The 22,308-nt window shown below is 37.4% G+C and overlaps 3 protein-coding genes and 1 pseudogene across 3 annotated transcripts; all 4 read right to left on the reverse strand.

Moving 5' to 3' along the window:
* The window catches only part of LOC107705754 (integrator complex subunit 4-like), a 12,112-nt pseudogene extending 7,040 nt beyond the window's left edge, over nucleotides 1-5,072 (reverse strand).
* A 1,512-nt stretch (nucleotides 5,073-6,584) lies between these two features.
* LOC107705773 (BTB/POZ domain-containing protein KCTD14-like) lies at nucleotides 6,585-8,809 on the reverse strand. Its single transcript, XM_016509226.1, has 2 exons — nucleotides 8,715-8,809; nucleotides 6,585-7,253 (listed from the first exon to the last, which is right to left on the reverse strand). Exons 1-2 carry the CDS (start codon nucleotides 8,769-8,771, stop codon nucleotides 6,585-6,587), a joined length of 726 nt encoding a protein of 241 aa, XP_016364712.1. The 5' UTR covers nucleotides 8,772-8,809.
* A 1,572-nt stretch (nucleotides 8,810-10,381) lies between these two features.
* LOC107705782 (40S ribosomal protein S3) lies at nucleotides 10,382-15,060 on the reverse strand. Its single transcript, XM_016509232.1, has 7 exons — nucleotides 14,965-15,060; nucleotides 13,679-13,809; nucleotides 13,424-13,517; nucleotides 13,241-13,335; nucleotides 12,755-12,942; nucleotides 10,702-10,905; nucleotides 10,382-10,448 (listed from the first exon to the last, which is right to left on the reverse strand). The coding sequence occupies exons 1-6, from the start codon at nucleotides 14,992-14,994 to the stop codon at nucleotides 10,706-10,708; spliced, it is 738 nt and encodes a 245-aa protein (XP_016364718.1). The 5' UTR covers nucleotides 14,995-15,060; the 3' UTR covers nucleotides 10,382-10,448; nucleotides 10,702-10,705.
* A 756-nt stretch (nucleotides 15,061-15,816) lies between these two features.
* LOC107705755 (NACHT and WD repeat domain-containing protein 2) lies at nucleotides 15,817-22,053 on the reverse strand. Its single transcript, XM_016509210.1, has 4 exons — nucleotides 21,841-22,053; nucleotides 21,029-21,117; nucleotides 20,427-20,534; nucleotides 15,817-19,651 (listed from the first exon to the last, which is right to left on the reverse strand). The coding sequence occupies exons 1-4, from the start codon at nucleotides 21,878-21,880 to the stop codon at nucleotides 16,025-16,027; spliced, it is 3,864 nt and encodes a 1,287-aa protein (XP_016364696.1). The 5' UTR covers nucleotides 21,881-22,053; the 3' UTR covers nucleotides 15,817-16,024.
* Nucleotides 22,054-22,308: the final 255 nt, after the last annotated feature.

Genomic DNA, 22,308 nt, shown 5'->3' on the forward strand with positions numbered 1-22,308 from the left:
ATTATTGTTATTGTTATAATTTAGCAAATTAAGAAATATTACCATTGTGATATTTCATTGTAAAATAATTTTTTTTTTAATTATATTATTATTTTATTGTAGAGTACAACTGTAAAATTACTATAGGCTACTAATATTTATATGTTTATAATATTAACTTAATTTATACATTTTCAAATGCAGAAAACTGCAGAGAGCAAAAGGTTTCAGTGCTACGCTTCACCCTTGAAACACACATTTGTTTAATTAATAAAATGATCAAATTGCAGTTTTTGTGATTTGATAATCACATTAAGCCATACTGCAATTTTGTTGCATTTTGATTAACTGTACAGCAGTCATGCTTACATTGTGCTCAGTGGTTTAGACTTTGTCACATAGACCAGTGGCCTACCTCCAGTACTGCGAGGACAGTGTCCAGCTGGTCTTCTCTGAGCGTGATATGAGTCGAGATCTGCTGCAACACGTGGATGGACTGTAGCCGCACCTCCTTGATTTCATCATTAAACATGTCCACCAGGAAGTCAAGACACTTTTCAGCAAAGCTGGGTGAGGATTTGGCGAGGGAACACAGCGCCTCTACTGCAGCAATACGCACCTCTGTGAAAAGTGATACCAAATGAATAACTAAGTGCTAAAATGTGACCCTGGAGCACAAAACCAGTCTTAAAGGTGCTGTATATAAGTTTTGACTCTACTAAAGCATAAAAATACCATAATATGTTTGCAGATATTTAAGAAACATGCTAAGATAACATACTTGTTTATCTGAAAAACAATGCTACAGTCAGTTATTCTCCTTTGAAAATGGGTTGCCAGTTGGCGGAAAACACAGCGTATTTCATTTCATTCATCGTCAAGTGTGCTCGTTCCTGTTGGTGTCGTCAATCTGGCAACCTGCGTGTGCGTCAAGTCTGAGGAGGAGGGGCCGGGTGAAAAAAACCCTCTCCAATATTTTGAACTTGGACTGCAATACCTAGTTCAACCACTCGGTGTCAATCCTACAAACAGCACCTTTAAGTAGCACAGGTATATTTGTAGCAATAGCCAAAAAAACATTGTATGGGTCAAAATGATCCATTTTTCTTTTATGCCAAAAATCATTAGGATATTAAGTAAAGATCATGTTCCATGAAGATATTTTGTAAATGTCCTACCGTAAATATATCAAAACTTAATTTTTGATTAGTAATATGCATTGCCAAGAACTTCATTTGGACAGCTTTAACCATACATCAATGGAAACCATACATCAATGGAAAGCTTATTTATTCAGCTTCCAGATGATGTATAAATCTCAATTTAAAAAAATGTACCCTTATGACTGGTTTTGTGGTCCAGGGTCACAAATGTCCTCAAAAATAAATAATGGTAGTGTTTTGAAATACATACCGTACATCTCATCTTCCAAGCCATGAACAAAAGCCCCACAGGCTCCAGAGTTGATAAGATTTACACCCGAAGTGTCGACTTTCTCTTTAGGAGCGTCATCGGCCCATCGCCGTCCAGATGAGAACTCTCCAGAAGCATACAGTTCTTTTGCTCGTTCGTGAGCAGTGCGTTTCCTCTGAGATAGAATGAGAATTATGTTTTAAGAAGTTCTTGCATTTACGTTTCTTGCATGTTTTTCATCATGTGTTTTGTGTATAAATACCCTGAGATCTGACATCAGCTTCTTGTCTAAAGTCTGCTCCAGAAAATGAGGGCTGACTTGATGCATTGAGCCCTGAGAGAGAGAAACAGTTGGATGGAAAAGTGAGTGGTGAGTCAATCAGAAATGAATCATGCGGTCATGCTACAAACACACCCAACACTCACTAGCAGTTTTGCAGCTTGCACTCTGACTACCCATGAGCCGTCACTGACCATGTGACAGATCTTCCCGAAGGAGTCGTCCACCAGTCGGATCTCCTCATTGGAGGAGGGGATGGGAACAATACTGTTAATGCATAAAGACAAATTAATGTTCAATCCACGTTAAGAGACTTCATTCTTGAGTTTCTTGAATTGAAATAACCATTTCAAACAGTGCATGCTCAGAAAGCAAGAAAGCAGTAAGTACACAATGGCTGCAGTCAGCATTACCTACTCTTGAAGACGGGATGAGCACATACAACAAAACACAAAGTAAGGCTTTGAGAGTCTCTACCTCTCAGGATAAAGCTGGCTCAGAACCCAAACCATCTGCACTGTTGTTGAACGAACCTGCTCATAATCATCACTCAAGAGCTTACAGGCCTGTGCAGGGGATCAGACATTCATATGCAAGTTATTTCTTTTGTAATCTCATGCTCAGTGGAATGAAAAATTTAAAAAATATATATTACCATTCAGAAGTTTGTTTAAAGAAATTGATCCACACAGAAAGGATGCATTACATTGTTTAAAAGTGACAGTAAAGACATTTATATTACAAAAGATCTCTATTTCAAATAAATGCTGTTCTTTTGAACTTTTTATTCATCACATAATCCTGAAAAAAATGGTTTCCACAAAAATATGACGCGGGACAACTGTTTTCAACATTGATAATAATCAGAAATGTTTCTTGAGCAGCAAATCAGCATATTAGAATGATTTCTGAAGATCATGTGACACTGAAGACTGGAGTAATGATGCTGAAAATCAAGCATCACAGAAATAAATTACATTTTACAATATATTCACATAGAAAACAGTTATTAAAAATAATAATATCTAATATTTTTACTGTACTTTTGAACAAATAAATGCAGCCTTGGTAAGCAGCTTTCAAAAACTAAAAAATCTTACCAACCCTAAACTTTTGAATGGTAGTGTAAGATTATTATAGCTGATATTGACCTGGTTATAAATAGTCTGTTGAATTTTCATCCCTCTTTCATGTAGCTGCAGCTGATCGGAGAAAGAAAAATGCACTGAAGTCATTTAAAGAAATGCAAGTAAATAAAAGCCACATTTAATGCATTTTAACATGGCGTTATTCTACAGAGCTCATGTACCATGGCTTTGATGGCGGCGGTGCGGACGCGAGGGACCTGGTCCTGGAAGTAGTCGCTGATCACACTCTGTACGTCCCGTACAGGAGATGTTTGTGCTCCAGGTCCCGCATCAGTCTCTTTACTGAGAGGTTTATCAACTGTCCCCAGACAGCCCAGCAGCTGCAGACACTTATTCCTCACTCCGAAATAAGTGCTTGAGAGATGCTGAGGAACAATATGACATGAAAGTAAAATATTTAACAACTGTAATAATATTTCTGATTCAGAATGATATAAAACTGCTAAAAAGCTGATTAAATCAGTATCAACCATTGTTACTGCCAAAAGTATGATTTCAGAGTTATAGGAATGGAAGATATCTTCTTATTTATTACAATCACCTTGCAAGCCACATCTATAAGTCTCTGAATGACAGCAATCTTGTCTGGGAGTTGAGTGCCGATGATCAATAGAGTGTCCAGAAGCTGCGCCAGAACCTGATGAGACTCTAAAACACAGGCAAAATTCTTAGAAAAATCCAATTTCCACACACAGTTAACCCAAACTCATCTGTATTGATTGAATTATTCAGGGCTTGACAGTACAGTAGTAAGGAATATTTCTGCTGACCTAATTGGTCAGTGGTTCAGATTCTCACTAGCCCTACCATAAAAAAACAATATATTTTAGTAATGCATTTTATATGTGTCAGAATATTTTTTTTTTTTTTTTGAGTTGTTAATATTTTTGATAATCAATATACTCGAGTCTAGACATCATCTTCTAAAGACACTTTTGTGAACTACCCGGGGCCATTATTATTGTTGAGGTATGACATTAAATAAAACAACTGCTTAAATGATAAATACATTTATATTAAGAGTCACATTACTTTCTAGTAGAACATTATCATTTTAAATCAAAGACTTACTTTCATTGTTGAGAGTGTTAATAGCATCATCTACTACGCAGTCTGGAGCAAAGCCCTGGGTTTTGATGAAGCGATCTTCAGCCTGACAGAGTTATCTGACTCCTGTAGACCACATTACCGCAAACACATAGGGCACATTTATTAAAAGTAATACATAATATTACTTTCATCATACACATTTAATGGAATATGCAAGTGTTTCATTTCAAAATGTCTGAGTGCGTAATAAGTAATAACAGTATCAGCCATGAAGGTTGTGTTGCGATACCTTGTAATAATGCTCGAGCAGTATGCGCACGACCCCCTCCACGCTCTCAGCCTCCACAGGTTTCCGTGCGAAATGCAGCAGGTACTGCAGAGCGTCTGTGGGGCTGGTGGCTTTACACAGGTCTATGTGAAGAGCGGCTGATTTACTGGGTTTGGTCAGTCGAAGCTTTTTCGCTGGAACCTCCTCAAGAGTCACCTGCTGCAAAAAAAAACAAAACATGATCAATCAATAGGCTCTGATATAAACATTGAGAAAAGACTGATATCACTGATTATTTCACTTCTGATATCTTGTGATATATGTCTCAGACACAACCACGAAAGACTTAAAACATTAATTTTAGTTATTTATTTTTCATTATTACACAATCTGAGAGTTTGCTTATCAAATGCAGATCAATACACCAACATCAAGTGTTGGCAATGAGATGTTATTGTTGCAGGCTCCAAAGAGAAAAGAAATGGAAAACAAAGAATCGAAAACATTACGATTACAGTAAGAAAATCAAAAGAAAAGCACACACAAGTGCATTTAAAAATGTGTAGTTTTTCAACTTTCCTCTGACTAAAAAGACTTGAAATAAAGCAAATAACAGCCAAATAGCATAAATGTATAAATGAATAAATGGCTGTTTGTCGTTAGAAAAATAGTTAATACACATAATAACGGTTACAGTAATAATCAACACACTAATGCTAAATGCTACATCTGCTTTACCTATATTCTATTATTATAATTATATTATAATTATATTCTGTGACCAGCACAATAATATGACATTTTATAATCAGTATATGCCGTGTTTTATGTGTTCACCTGAGAAACTTTAGAGAATTCCTCATAAACTCGTTTCTTCAGATGAGCTGCCATAACGGTGTTTATGGCTGCGCTCCTGCTCTTCTTCGCGCATGCGCTGTTCAGCGGCGTCAGAAGTTTGCGGCGGAACAGCGACACCTCATGGACGGAAGTCTTCAGAAATCACACATTCTATGCCTTCTACATACAGTAATACATTTTTAATGTCATAATATTAGAAACAAACAACCTATTCTGATTTTAATGAGATAACAATAAAACAGATTAAAATGTTCTTAATTTTTTTTCTAAGCTTGACCTTTCACTCGTTTCAGTGACTCTGCACATGAAGAGATGATTAAAGATTTCAATATCTTTTTTTAAAGAATTATAGCATATACCATAAAATATAGGTGGCTATAATAATAATGTGACAGATAATAATGGACTAGAAGCAACACATAAAGCAATCAGTAAATATTAGACAATAACGTAATCAATTAAATTTATTTTTGACATTCAAAAAAACTTTTTTAGACTTTTTTTTTGGTATCCTGGTTCATATATGAAGTAATAAGATACTACAACAGCAATTCTGCTGGAAATGGCACATCACGGCTATAATAATAATAATGTGACAGATAATAATGGACTAGAAGCAACACATAAAGCAATCAGTAAATATTAGACAATAACGTAATCAATTAAATTTATTTTTGACATTCAAAAAAACTTTTTTAGACTTTTTTTTTGGTATCCTGGTTCATATATGAAGTAATAAGATACTACAACAGCAATTCTGCTGGAAATGGCACATCACTCTTTCTTAATATTATTTTGCACCGTTAATGATCTACATGAGCAAAGGGTTAATCAAGTGTCTTGGCAGCAAAAAAAAAACATCATAAACACATGCTGTACAAAGTGAAAACAGACATTATTTACACATAGCACAAATTAGGGAGATTATAATGTTGGTATATGAAATGGACCTGTTTCCACATTCTTATATAATGCATTGGGATAGCATGATAACATGCATACCTTGAATACAATGCAAGTTGCTTTGGATAAAAGCATCAACCAAATACATAAAAGTTGCATGCATAAAAAAATGCATACGATTTTACAATTCTCATGTGTTGACAAATTAACAAGCCAAAAACATTCCTTAAGACCTAAAGCTGATTTGAAGGGTTTATGGTTCAATTAAAAGCAACGTAAAGGCTGCAGCATCTAAAACTATGTATTTACCTAAATTACGTTAAGGGCATTTCTGTACACAAAATGTAGTCAAAATAATATTATGTTGTAATCCAAAGCATGCCACAAATGCTGCTGATAAAACCCGAACCAGAATATTCCTAATAAAGACACATCCGTGCAGAAGCTATTTTAAGCCAAAGGCCAGGATTGTTCAACTAGAGTCAATATTAAACAAGGGTTTAACAGATACTGACAGATAAGAACACCATTATACATGATTGACAGCTGTCGATAGGTGGGTCTGCTAAAGGAACAGAAGCTGTTAATGTCGAATTTGTTTGATAAGCTGATTATATAATATATAAAACATTCCTTCACTTTTTAAATCTCTATTTCCAAGTCACGAGCTTGGGCCTAAAATTCTTCACCACCAAGTGAAAATCAATTTATAGAAGAAGTCGTTGCTCTTAAAGAGAAACCCTTTGTCTATGCTGTGTGGTTGGATCTTTACTTTATATCCTTTGGCTTCTATGTCCATTTTGACGCAATCTAACAGATCTTCCACTGATGCAGGAGCTTTCCACGGACCAAAGCTCACCACGGACTCTCTCGGGGTGCCGAGACTGTCGATAGCATGGTTGTATCTGGCTAAATCATCTTCTGTCCTCACAACACACACGATTATGTTGGAGTAGCGTGAGGCGATGGCCTCGGCTCTGGCCACCCGCACAATCACCTCCAGGTTTTCTTGATAATTCGGTACACGGGCCAAAAACTGCTGTCTCCCGACCGTCTCTCCGAAGAACTGCGGCGTCTCCTCGATGGCTTTGACCAGAGGTTTGATGTCGTAGTAAAGCGCCTCCTTATGCACCTCCTGCAGGTGTTCAGTAGGAAGTTTCTCCGTTCTGAGGTACTCGAGGATGTACCCGAAATAAGTCCCATCGCGGTCTACGAAGTGACGGCCCTCAGAGTCCATCCGTTTGGTTGATCCGTTAAACAGGCCCGCCAGTGTGGAGTTTGGGAATTTACGGACGGTTCCCAGGGTGGTGCTGAAGACATGACCTCCAATGTTCAGCTGCACAACTTGGGATTTCTGTGGAGAAAGAACACATGTCGGTTTTAACAGTTAATATGAATAGTTGATTGAAAGCCTGAGAGATGCTGACCACTCTTTGTCATTACTGATACCAACACAACAGACTACCCAAGGTCTCCAAGGTGCAATGACGTAAAGAACAATTAAAGACCAACATGAACTGAAGCAACTTTTGTTGAATCAAGCTAAGCAACAAAATAAGACATAATTCAATAAACCTCTTAATAATTAATAGTTTGAAAAAGGACACAAAAAATCTCAAAATATGAATTATGTCAAATGTGCATATATACATATATATATATATATATATAAAGTATTCATACCCCTTCATTTATTTCACGTTTTGTTATGTTGCAGACTTATGTTAAACTGCTTTAAATTAAAAAAAAATTCTGCACATCAATCTACACTCCATACACCATATTGACAAAGCAAAAACAGAACTGTCACAAATTTGTAAATTTATTAAAAATAAAAAAACTGAAAGAAGTACATTGCATAAGTATTCAAACCCTTAACTCAGTACTTAGTTGAAGCACCTTAACAGCCTCAAGACTTTTTGGGTATGATGCGACAAGCTTTGCTCATCAGTATTTGGCAATTATCTGCCATTCTTCTCCTCACCTCTTCACCTCTCAAGCTCTGTCAGGTTGGATGAGGGCAGATGCACATTTTCAGGGTTCTCCAGAAATATTTGATTGGGTTCAATTCCAGGCTCTGGCTGGGCCACTCAAGGACATTCACAGAGTTGTCTATAAGCCACTCTTGCTGTGTGCTTAGGAAAAACACTAAAATTAAAGCAAAGAATGTTATATTTACATACCATATGCACTATTATGACATTACGGTGACTTCAGAAAATTCATAGAAAGAAACAAATCTGTCATGATAGTGCATGTCAGTACGATAATACAAATAATAACGCCATGCATTTAGTTCTCTCTAAAAAAAAATTGGCAACTTTGGAGTTAAAGAATTTAGCAAATGCAGCAGATTTATTGACATAACTCGCCATTAATGTTACATACTGCATTCTCAGTATTTGAATTTTTAAAATCATTTTATTAATCTCGGTTTCAAAATACTGTAGTTGTTTAATCTTTTACCAGCTTCCTCCTTAAGCATACAATACTACTATTGGGAAGTAAGCAGTTTCTTGTTACTGGACAAGTATCGTGTACTAAGTAGTACATGCACTGGATGTTAAAAACAACTCGCGAGTATTTGCTTTACAGGCGGTGCTGTGAAAATCTTTAACAGCACGCGATGACAGAGACAACTATAATGTCAAAAATGTAATTAATTTTACAAAAATACATCTCAGGCGATACAAAATAATAGCTGAAACACAGAACAGCTGTTACATGAAATAGAACATTCACGAAGAAAATGCTACAATGTGACATTCCATTTTGAAATGTAATTGTTTCTTTCTGTTCATGTTTAATGTCTTACCGACTGCACAGCTGCTGAGGACTGTTTTCCAGGCGATTTATAGTCGGGTAAACTCATGATCTTCAGCTAAAACTTCTGGTAGCAGCAGCTCAGGCTGTGAATCAGGTGTGTGTGTGTGTGTGTGTAACTTTATAAGATCCACCCATGACACACACAAGGCAGCACGGCACTGCTGCATTCTCTTCTAGCTTCACGAATAAGAATTAACTATTTGTTAAAAACACTGAAAATGGTTCTTAATCTGTTTAATTCAACAGTCCACTGACAAAAAGTGGTTTAAACGTGTTTGTTTTGGACATGTACCATTGTAGTACCATTGTATCATGAATAGAACTATGGCAATCCTTCTGCACCATGATTCTCATCATAGCACTTTTCACTAATAGCCATTAAACTGAAACAAGTGTAATGTTCAACGAAATAGAATCCATCAAAGAGCAAAAAAGCTCAACTCTTGACATTCGTTTGCAATGTATCCAAAGGATTATTCTTATAAAGATAAAGAATATAGGAATAAAATAATTTTGCTAGTATCTCGGCATGTAATCCTTTTATTTGGATACATAGCAAACGAATTTCAAGAATTGAGCTTTTTTGCTCTTTGATGGATTCTATTATTGACTTGAAATCGTGTTACATGTGAATGGAACCTAGCGCAAGATCCTCCCTTTTTCAACTAAACGCAGCTGATGACCTCTACAGCAGTGGTTCTCAACTAGGCGACTTAAAAGATGACTTCAACGAATCAAAATTAAGACAAAACAAGCATTCAAATAAACTAAAAATCAAGCTTTCTTATTGCAATTTAACTTCATTTTAAGTGTTATTGGTCCCACTTTTACATAAAAAAAGGACAATGTACTTATGTTCATATTGTATTGCAAAACACTTTTGCTGCTATTGAGGCAAAATACAGGAGAGGTTAGGTGGTATGAGTAGGTGTAAGGTATGGGTCAACAGTGTAATTATAGATCCAATTGCATGTATTTTTAAAAGAACATTGTAAAAACATGTACAAAATAAGTGCATTGTACCAAATGATTAATTTAAATGAAAGCACATCGTTAAGGCCACTTAATATAAAGTGGGTGTTGTTTCCAAACCTAGAAAGTCATGCAATTTAAACTCCACGTGCATTTTTCTACTTATACTAACCTTTAAAAAATTTCACAAGGTAGAAATTGTGGTCGAATATATATACATATATGTGTGTGTGTGTACATATACATGTCTCCTTAATTCTTATCCAGAAAACACCATACAACTGGGAAAGTCATGAGGCCATATTGTGCAATGGGGGGCCATGGAGTCAAACAAACATACAAAATCACTGAATGCAACATTATATTGTACATATTATAGAAGTCCACTCAGCCCCCCCTCCCCCCTCCGTAATGTTGCAATTTCATTACAATTAAACACTGCTTTATAAACAAAGTAAAATAAATAAAATAAATAGTTTTTAGCAGTTGTCACAAGTCATAAAGCTTCTCTGGCAACATGACTTGCATGCTGATACTTCAACTGTATTCTGCTGGTCACGGTTATGTTTAACATCTTCAGGTAGATTAGACTCAAATGTGTTAAAAGCTACCAAGATCTCCATGTATTTCAATCATAACGTCTTTAAAACACTGCTCATTTGAAGTGAATGAAAACAGACAACATTTCCTCATTTATCATTTTATTTTTTTATACAGAAAAGTATAGGCCTTCCATCAATGATCGGTCAACCTAGAAGAGACAAAAACATCTTGTTAGAATAAAAAAAAGCATCAATGACAAACTAGTCAGCAAGGAAAAACCCTTCTCAGACAAATGCCTCTAAATCTTCAATCTAAGAGGACACCTGACTCTGAGGAACTGAAGTCAGACGCACAGAACGTGAGCCTGACCCAGAATCCTCAGAGACGGGCCTCAATCCGACTCGTCATCGTATCTTCACTGAAGGGAACGTGGAGGTCAGTTTGGGGTTTTTAGGTCTTACTCCTTTATGGGGTTGGCACTGGGGCTCCCTGTGGCATGGCTGGGACCTCGGGCTTGGTCCCCTTCTGTTCGGACACTGGGGTGGTGGGCAGGACCTCATCTTTGGGCTCCACGATGCTGACGTGGTCAGGCAGGGGCTTCTTGGGGCCGATCTTGCCGCTGGGATCCCAGGGAAGCATGATTTTCACCTTGATTCCAAGCACACCTATATGCAGACAAAATCACAAGGACACATTACAAAACTAGACAAGTCAAGAACTAGTCAGCAAGAAGGAAAAAATTAAAAACCCTTCTCAGACAAATGCCTCTACATCTTCAATCTAAGAGGACACCTGATCTCTGAGGAACTGAAGTCAGACGCACAGAACGTGAGCCTGACCCAGAATCCTCAGAGACGGGCCTCAATCCGACTCGTCATCGTATCATCACTGAAGGGAAGGTGGAGGTCAGCTGGCACAAACATTGTATAAAACATTGAAACCAGTTGGTATACTGTTGCCATTTGAGCTTCACCATACGTTTGAAAGCATGCATTCAAAGCCTTCTCAGAGGAACGCCTCTGAAACATCACATTGCTCTGAAGAACCAAAAATTGACTAAGACTCTTCTGAAACAATCTAATTCTGGTTCAGTATATCGTCACTGAAGGAAAGATTTATACGCTTCTGAGGTTAAACTTAGGGTGACCATACGTGCCATTTTCCCAGGACGCGTCCTGGCCAGGATTTGTTTTGGCTTTGTTTTCATGCTTGCTGAAGGTAATGATCGAAAAGTAGTTTGAGCAATAACATGCAAGCATTGTACATAATGGACCAATCATGGCGTGTGAGAAGGTGGGATCTACGGTCAAAGCGATGCAATTACGCGTACATATTAGGTGTGTTCGACTTAAAAGCAGTGCGGCTCAGACCGATCAGTCTTTGACATCAAAGTACCTCGAGAGCGTTTAGAAAGCATAACCGTCTATATGGTACTTTGATGTCATACACCGATCGGTCTGCACACACAAACAAAGCCAAAACCTAGATATTTTAGGAAATATAGAAATCCTGGCCAGAACGTGGTCACCCTAGTTAAACTTCCAACAATTAGTTATTCAGTATGTTAGACATTTGAGGTGCCATGCTAAACCTTATACAGGGTTTCTGCAGGATTTTTAAGCTCAAATTTAAGACTTAAAATTAAGACTTTCTTGTACAATTTAAGACTTTTTAAGGCCTTAAATTTGACAACTAAATTTAAGACTTTAAGACCCGCGGAAACCCTGCTTATAATTTTATATGGCAACAGGTTTGCACATTGAAGTCCAGGTATTTGAGATGATACCCATTTCTGCTCCCGACTTTCTGATTTGATTTAAATTTGAGTCACAAGCTCTCAATGCAATATAAACCCATTTAAATCTGAAAGTCTGTTTCAACTATGTTCCTATCCTACTGCAAGTGATTAAAATCACTGGGAAAAATAAGGAGCTTCCATCTTTTAGATGCCAAAGACAACAAATATTTAAAATTAAAAAGGCATATATATAGTTTCTTGTATAAAGGCCCAACCTGCACTTAAAATTAATACTGCAAATATGTCTCAATTATTAGGAAATCATTTAGTTTAGTAAGTTAAATTATATTTTATTTCTAATCATCATTCTATATGACTTTTTTCTATATATAAAAACCATGATCTATTTTTTTTTTTTTTTTACACTAATACACTTAAGATTTGACAAATGAAAATCCACAGTAGGCTACTTGTATGTCTAAAATAATATTTGAAAATTTATACACTGTATTCTCATTTTTTTAACCGTTTCTCTAAACATTTCCCCCTATTAAAATGCAATGTGCTAAAGATGACAAATTCATAGTGCTTATAAATATTGTCTAAAATTATAAATATTTAGAAAATACTGAGATATTTAATTTTTCCTACTCATAATACTGCATTTACTCATTTTAATTATTTTTCCCCACACTTTTTCTCGAAACATTTCCACAGCTAAAGATCTGACACGAATGAAGTTTCCAGAGAACCATCACTCTGTGACTCTTACTCACCCTGACGGAGCAGTACGTGGCGGACAGCAGTGTCGACGTAGTAGTTTACAGGGTCTCCGCTGTGGATCATCAGGCCATCCACAAACTTCATGGATTTGGCTCTCTGACCTCTCAGTTTACCAGAGACGACCACCTCACAACCCTTGGCCCCGCTCTCCATGATGAAGCGCAGGACACCGTAGCAGGCCCTGAGGACAACAGACACGGTATACAACCATAAACACACAGGACAAGGACATGAAAAATAATCTAGACTCCAAATAAAACACGCTGCCTGCTTTCCATCCATCCTTCTCAGACAAATGCCTCTATGTCTTCAAGCAAATAGGACTCGCTGCTTTGAGGAACTGAAGTCAGACGCACAGAACGTGAGCCTGACCCAGAATCCTCAGAGACAGAACCAGCCCCGTTCCGACTCGTCATCGTATCATCACTGAAGGTAATTTCAGTCGGGAGCCCAAAGCATGCTGGGAAGTGAACGCTCACCTACGGACAGCCAGTCCTCCGAGCAGCTTGTAGCGCAGAGACTCTGCCTGAGCGATGGCGCAGAGACCCCGGGTGGCCACCTTCTCAGCGTACAGCTACAAACAAACAACCCAATACTTCAGAACATGCAGTTACAGACTAGTTTTGGACCCCATTTACGCCTGTGTTTAGCACTAATCTCACCTCCACACTGCCTTCAGGGAACCCGAATCGTTTCTGAACGACGGCAGTCAGTTCACGAATGCGACGGCCTTTCTCTCCCAGAACATTCTGGGTCCTGAAGAGACAAACGGTCACTACATTCAATTCATTACATTTACATTGCATTAAAGTCATTACACTCTATGCTCGAGTTAACCCATGTCAATGCTTTTAAATGCACGTTTTAAGCATGTAATGTAATGTAAATAAACTCAAATGAGAGTAAACAGTTCACACCTGGTGGCTAGGATGATGATTTCTGTTCTTGTTGGCGTGACACGGACCTCCACACCGGAGTACCCATCCTCGGCCAGCTCTCGGGTCAGAAACTCATTCAGCTCGGCTTTGAAGATGCCATCCGACACAAACTGATAGAGAAACATTGACACGATTATGTCTTCTGATGTAGAAATAAATTGACAGACAAATGAGTCTCATATGAACATTAACATCTTGCAATATGTGTTGAATACTATGACAAATGTGACACTGGACCATAAAACCAATCTCACGTCGCTGGGGTATATTTGTAGCAATAGCCAAAAAAACATTGTATGGGTCAAAATTATAAATTTTTCTTTTATGCCAAAAATCATTAGGACATTAAATAAAGATCATGTTCCATGAAGATATTTTGTTAATTTCCTAACGTAAATATATCAAAACTTAATTTTTGATTAGTAATATGCATTGCTAAGAACTTCATTTGGACAACTTTAAAGGCTATTTTCTCAATATTTTGATTTTTTTGCACCCTTCAGATTCCAGATTTTCAAATAGTTGTATCTCTCACAAATATTGTCCGATCCTAACAAACCATTCCATGAAGATATTTTGTACATTTCCTACTGTAAATATATCAAAACTTAATTTTTGATTAGTAATATGCATTGTTAAGAACTTCATTTGGACAACTTTAAAGGCGACTTTCTCAGTATTTTGATTTTTTTGCACCCTCAGATTCCAGATAACGTTATTGCCAAATATTGTCCCATCCTAACAAACCATACATCAATTGAAAGCTTATTTATTCAGCTTTCAGATGATGTCTAAATCTCAATTTCAAAAATTGACTTGACCCTTATGACTGGTTTTGTGGTCCAGGGTCACAAATGTCAATCAAAAATAAAACAAAACTGCGATTATAAGCTGCAGAACACATTTGTGATGCATGTACTGCTTATATATTCCACTTTACAAGGTCCATACCTGAATATAGTGTCAATTTCTAGCAGTCATACTAACGCTAGCTTCCGGAAACATATAACGTGCTTAAATGTAACGTCTGTGTTGCATTTTACACATTTGAACCGCTCAAATATAAGATCAGCGCTGCGTTCACCTGCCATGTTTCTCATCAGATTCTGTGCCGACAGCATCCAGCTCAATCCACCTCAACATCCTTATTAAACCCTCGTCTGAACAGCTTAGGTTATGGTTAAGTACCATAGTATTCAGGCGCCGCTCTTATTTTGCACTTCTGCGCTTTAATTACACAAATTTGAAATGATATTCGTACCAACCTTTCTCTTCTTCGAGATTTGCACCGTCATCTTACCGGAGGCCGCAGACAGGAAAGGAATGGGCAATGTAGCGGAAGTGCGTTTATGGTAACGAATCACTTCCGTATGACTGTGAGTAATGATGGGAATTGTAGTTCTCACATCACACGCGGTAATCTCTTTTTAGTTAAGTGTTTAAATTGTGGAACATTAATACAGCCTACGATATTGCAATTGCCGTCCTTTAAATAAATGTTTTAATAGGATATGGATTACATGTTTCATAACAAATGTTTTAATAGGATAAACAGATAGATGTTTGTGTATGAATAAAATTAATCATGTAAGATCAATATAATTCTCTTCCTTTTTTGGGGGGGCTAAGCAACTTTACAAGTAACTACTAAATAGCTAACTACATTAAAAACATCAAATTAACAAAGTAGTAAACGAAACAAACGTAACTACCTTTTTTTCTTTAGAAATTTTATTAAATTTTTTCTTTTGGAAGTTGGACCATTACAATCTTCTTAAACATTATTATCTAAACATTAAAAAATGAAACTGATATTTAACTACTTTTTAGCTTCAATACAAAAACTCTGGTCACACTTTATTTTACAGCATGTGTACTTACAGTGTACTTACTCAAAAAGGACTGGTAGTATAAGAAGGTATCTACATGGGTTAAAGTTTAGGTTTAGGGTTAGTACCTAGTTATTGTAGGCTAATTGTTAGAATGATAGAATACAAAGTTAACAAAATTATGCTGTGTGGCTATGCAAGTCAACAATAAATAAATATGTAAATAAATAAAAAAATTAATGGATAATAAAAATATTTTTAAAATGTATAATACGGTAAATAGGCTACTATATACTGTGATACTCCATGAGACAATTTTATTTTTATAAAATTGTACAGCTTAATTTTCACACCTGCTTTCTCATCTTATTGAATCCTGAGGTATGAGACAAGTGAACATATTTACATTTTTTAATATGATAAACTTATGTATATCACATATTACAAATGCGGTCTTAGCACTTTAGAACATTGTAAAAATACACACTGGAATTATTTAATACAGCTGCAGGGGCAATTCAACCCAAGTAAGGTTAGGTTTTTCTAGAGGTGACCAAATCAATTGCTCATCCAGTGGACACAAATGTGTTGGGCTTAGAACATCCTCCTTCCAGCTGCTTTTACCTTTCTTGGTGTCATTAACAGAATAAACCCCAACAGAGCCATCCTGAAACCCCACATACACAAAAAAATCCTCACAAACAGTCAGAGTAGAGGGGTTCTTGCACAAATAGAACCTGCCTACGGTCTCCCCATCAGTCAGACGTATGGCTACCAGCATCGGCTTCTCATGGAGATCACAGGATATATTTTGGCACACCAGAGAGGAGAAACATATATAGACCACATATTGTCCAAAAACACCTACAGATGCATATTGTTGCAGAACAGGTCCTTCGGTTCTCAAAGAGCACAGTTTACTGTTGGAGAAATCTAAGATGTTTATAGTGGATTCAGATATTGAAAGGAGGGCATAACCTCCATCTGATGATAGTCTAAAGATCTCCGGTTGGCACAAAGAAGAGTCTGGCAGCTGGAATTGATGACAAATAGTATCCTCTGTTAACCTCCAGGAGTATACATCGCCTGAGGCTGAAGATACAATCACGTAATCTGGATGGTCAAGCAGAGAATGGAAAGCAACAACATGTGACCGGTCAGAGCATGAGAAGCATTTGCTTACATTACCAGACCAGAGGCTAACAGCCAAGAGATCCCCACTGTGAAGTCCTAAAAGGAAGGTGCTCTCTGGAGAAATGGTGGCATTTCTGAGATGAAGATGAATGCTGCAAATCCCATGTCCATTCTGCAATTTCCACACCCTTGATGGACCGGTCTCTGATAGTGCAACTGCGGAGTTGCCCTTGGGTGTTATTAGAACCTTGTAAGCTTGACTATTAGAGATTCTGTAAATATTTTCCCCACTACTGGTTTCCCAGACATATATGTCTCCAGTTGCAATACTCACAAGGTAGTTGCCATCTCCAGAGACAGACATAGACTCCACAGTACCTTGGTGAAGGAAGCGGCCTTCTACTTTGCCACTTGATACCCCCCACTTCCAAATATGTTTGGAGCCATCCGAAGAGTAACAACTTTCTCCATGAGATCCCACAGCCACCATCTCCACCCTCTTTCCAGATTTTGGTGCCAATGCTGAAGCTGTAATGAGATCCATGTCCCAAATAAGAACACTTATGCTTGTTATTGCTGCCAGGTAAGTGGCCCCACATTTCAGAAGTTTAACAGCTTGACAGTTTGCAGTGTCCAGACTCAACACACACTGTCCAGAGGCACAATTCCAGACCAGCAGAAACGGGCAATTGCACAGTAAAGCAAGGATGAAGCGTGAGTTTTGATCCATTATGGCTTTCTTAAATGTTTTGCCTTTTGGGGGATTGAATTGGTCAAGTACATCAGTTTGATGAATATCAATGAGTTGCATTTGTTGCTTTTTACATATTAGGAGAACATTGTCCCCTTTATAGTCTGTATTTAACACCTTCCCCTGGGTTGTGCAGTGGTTCTCACAAATCAGAACTGGTTCTGTTATGATCTTAAGATTCCAAGCAAACATGTTTCCTGCTTGATCTACACATGTAATCATCCCGTCACCCTCAGAGAGAATCATATCAATTAATGGCATTTCTTTTGGACAAGTAAATGTGGCTAGAAGCTGACCATTGGACCAATCAAATATTGTCACAGAACTTTCTTTCTGTCCACAGTAAATTATATCACCTTCCTCAGAACATGTCACACAGGTTATCTCATAAGTGCAGTGCAGTTCGGTCTGTTCCTCTCTATCGACAAATACATTAACAATGTTTTGTCCTCTCCACCATACAAAGAGTTTGTCATTAGACACCAAGACACCCTCAAGAATGGTGTTCTCCCTGTTTTGGGTTTGAATTTCTTGAGGCTGTGTGTTAACACCTGCATCCCACAAGACAAGTTTACCACAATGGGTGCTCAGAAGGAATTTGTTTCCAGAGCTACTGACACTCGTGAAATGCAGTTTAGAGGATTGGGTTAGTCTGAAGCCTTCAAATATACCTCCATTACAAACCCAAGCAGCACCATTCTCCAGTACAACCACCACAGTGCCACAGGAAGATCCAGTTGACTGTATGATTCGGGAAGCTGTCGACTCTTGCGGTGTACAGTGGGTGTAAGGTACTGCAGGAACTGGAGGCAACACAGTATACACTCCATTTTTTGGGATAATACCTTCAGACCTTGGCGGATTGGCACATTCTTCCAATGCAGGAAAAACATTCAGAAAAGGAATAAGTTTGGCTTGCAGTACTGTTGGCAGATCGGCAGGGTTGTTCCTCAGCAGACAAGCTGAAGATCTCAAGATGATGTGGAGTAGCTGAAGTTCCCTGGGAAACAGCAACTGAGATGTCCTCTCAAGCCACAGGAACAGTTCGTCAGCCAGTTCTGCTTGCAGCATTGCCTGAAGGTATTCCTGAGAAATCATTTGGTTACCAAGCTCCTCAATTCTCCCACTTTTCAACAAATGGAAATGGAGTATGTGGAGTTTCCTCAAATTGGGATGTGTTCTTGCTGATGGACTCTTGGCAGCAGAGATATAGAAAGGAGGAGAAAAAATCCAAGGTTGACTTGGTACTTGTCTGTCAATGTTAATATTCTGTGGGGCATCTGAAGAGCTTGGCATTTTCATGTCTTCATTGACGATCAAAGACTTTGCTGTGCCATTTGCCCAGGAGCCACTAAAATAATCTAACAGCACATGATGTATCTTCTGACTTGTTTCCTCTGAGCACAGGTACCTCTTACATACGACCAAGGGGAAGTGTCTGCTGACCCAGAAAAGAGTTTGGGTACCTAAAATGTTCCTCAGCACTAGAAACCCCTTCAGGTCTGAAAGAAGACTTTCCACAAAAACTTCAGGAACCCTCACTGTAAGTGGTACGCTATCGCCTGGTGGAAGGAAAGATGCGAGAACTTCATCATCACAAGAAAGAACATCAGTCAGCTCAGCTGCGGTCATGCCGTACCTGGCCAAGGTAAGATAGCTTAAAGCTTTGGAGACTACAGTTTTCCCATGCTTCTTCTCCAGATGATCAAACATCAGAACAATGTTATTATGGACCTCTTGGACCAGAGAGTTCTCCGTAATCTCAAACTCTGACTTCCAGTGGATTGCCTGTCTGTGAAGGAGTTCCACATATAGTGAGACAGAGCATTTCTTAAAAGCCTGATTCACATACATCTGTTGGCCTGAGGTGATCTTTCTGTTGGACTCCTGAAGAAGTCTTGTCAGAAGCTGGCTGCAGCTTTTACTTTCTACTTCTTGCAGCTCACAGAACACAGTTGAATCTGGGTAATACTTCTTCAGAGTAGCAAGAAGATCAGGCCTGTTTACATTTATAGAAATGAGAAGCTTTACATTTGGAGCTAATGACTCGGGAAGTAATGTCAAGTCGAGTTGTCCATCAGTCTTTGGCAGTTGGTCAAGACCATCTATGATGAGCACCAAAGGATTCTTGGATGGTGATCTTGCGGTCAGGAGTCTTTTGAAATTTTCTTTTAGCTGAAAGATGTTGTTGATACAGGTACTACTTGAATCAACCCTTTTACAAATGTCTTTGAGAAGCTGTCTCAGTGATTAGTAAATTACCTGTATTTGTTTAAGTTATTATTACTTAATCAAAACAACACAACTGCAGTTTGATTGATATTACTTGGAATGCGCAATAAAAAAATGTGATTTCTGAAAAAAAATAAAGTTATCGGTTTTTGCAAATGAACTCTTCAAATATCACTTATTTTCCATATATTAAAGGATTAGTTCACTTCCAAAATAAACATTTTCGGTTACATTTTATTTTAAGGTGTCCGTGTTACAGTATTATACATTTACGTACTGAATTACTTTGATTAACTACACGCATTTAATATATGGTTATGGTTAGGGTTAGGATTAGGGTTTGGTTTATGGTTACTTGCATGTAATTATGCATAATTAATTGTTATTATAATAGTAAGTACATGTAACATGTGTAACAAGGACACCTTAAAATAAAGTGTTACCAAATTTCCTGATAATTTACTCACCTCCATGTCACCCAAGATGTTCATGTCTTTCTTTCTTAGTCCATAGTGGACTTCAATTTCCACTATATGGAAATTTTTTATTCTGGAAGTGAATCTAATCCTTTTATGAGCTCTGCATGCAACAAGCGTTGCTCCAATGTGAAGTACCTAGAATTACTTTAAGCATGGTAACATCTCTGCACGCTAGGAACACATGACCATAAATGGCTTATTGTTTTTATAAAATGTTTTAACTATTTTAGAGCTGTTGTATCAAGTAAAATCTACCATATACCTACAATTAAATAATCATGCTGTACTGAAACAAATGTTACCACAAAGAAAGGCCCCAGAGAATTCTTCCTGCAGTCCTCCAGAATTTGCAGTCGTTTCTTCTGCGAAGGCCAGTTTTTGGGTTCTGCTGCTTCATACGGGTCAATACCCTGCAGACAGGTTGGATCAACAGACAATTTTTTGCTTTTTTGTAATGTTAGTTCTTGTAGAGGGAGGATGCAAATGATTCAATAAAGACCTTGTGTTGGTGGCCTAGATGCCATCTATTAGCCAAAACAACCACAGTGTTTTATGCACCGTAAACTGTCTACTGACATGCTTTCAGAAAGCAGTATAGAAATAGTGTTAACAATAAAGTTCAATACTAACCCAGTCAGCCTTTTGTTATTTGCACAATTAAAAATGCATGATGTTTAGATAATGAGACAGTAGGAGGGCCTGTTAGATGCTCGATTTCCCAATGAAAGAAATAACCATTATTTATTCATGTTTATGGATTAAAACACAATTGCTTGAGAAATCATTTGTTATTGTCAACTGGAAGCAACACAACTGTAATGTTCTTCAGATTATTTACAAGCTGATCAAACACTTTACATACTGACAGAAGATGTGAAAAAAGAAATGATGAATGTTTGCTCACTCTGAACTCGACTCCATGTGTGCATCTGCAGTATTCCCTCAGTCTGGGGAAAACTCTCTGCCTTAGTAACCTCCTCTCAACCACAGATTCTGCAACACAGTTTACACGAGGCAACATTTCAGTTGTGATTCAACTTTTACCCATCACTTTCTAGCCCAGATTTTGTTAAAAGTTGACCCCGTTTACTTTTTTTAATGCACTTTCCTCATCTTACTATGAGCGATTCATTGGTGCATGTTATTTCAAAAGGGGGGAAAAAGTCAATCTTTTATTAAAATAATACCTTGCTCCACATTATTTGCAACCCCTCCCCCTCCAGACCACTTTTCACAATCCAGTCATTTTCTGATGAATAAAATCAAGTTTCAAAGGAATTGTACACTTTAAAAAATTTAAATACTGTCATTTATTCATCCTTATGTCTTTCCAAACCTGCATGCCTATTAAATACAATTTGCACATGTGCATATTAAATGTGCATGTGACGCTCAGAAGAGTCATATGGGTTTGGAATGACATGAGGGTAATTTTTTTTCTTTAACGATTTAACCGCTAAACTACAAATAAAACCAAATGCAACATCTCCTTCATTAAAGATGTGCTGGTAGTTAATTATTCCCTATATTATTAAGATTGTTAATTGTATTAAAGTTAGTTATACTTTGGTATAGTTATGCTTTTATTCCTTTCAAAAAACATCATTTAAAAAAGTAAATGAATGCCTGCAGACATTATAACGTCCATTCAAGTTTAGATTAATCTGTAGGCATATAAACATTTAAGATTTGCCTAAAACAAACTGTGATACGTACCTTCTGGGTTGGAGCACAAATAAACTTTAACACAAGCCATCTAATTCCCTTCAGAGAGAAAGTTTCTCGTTCATTCCATGTGGCCGCATACAATTAACATGCTGAAACATTTTGTTCTTGCAGAAATATGTGAAAAATCCACACTCATTACCCTGTGGATGGAGACTGCGTGTTTTGTCTCATATCTCATTTCCCAGCAGGAAACATGTCTCTGTTATTTACATGGAACTCTGGGAGAACCGCCCACTCTTTTGAAAACTGACTGAAAAGCAGCATGATTTGACAAAACAGTCTGATATCATGCGACAAAAACACATTCTAGATTTTAAATCAATTTCAAAACATTCACACATCTAGCATCCTACAGGAAGTATAGTACAAAATTTGAAGTATTTAAAAAAAAAACATTTAAATTAATATAAACATTTAAATTTTAAATTACATTTCTTAAAAAATCTTTAAAAATAT

The sequence above is a fragment of the Sinocyclocheilus rhinocerous genome, unplaced genomic scaffold, assembly GCF_001515625.1.
Source record: "Sinocyclocheilus rhinocerous isolate Xijiao unplaced genomic scaffold, SAMN03320098_v1.1 scaffold834, whole genome shotgun sequence".
Lineage (NCBI taxonomy): Eukaryota > Metazoa > Chordata > Actinopteri > Cypriniformes > Cyprinidae > Sinocyclocheilus > Sinocyclocheilus rhinocerous.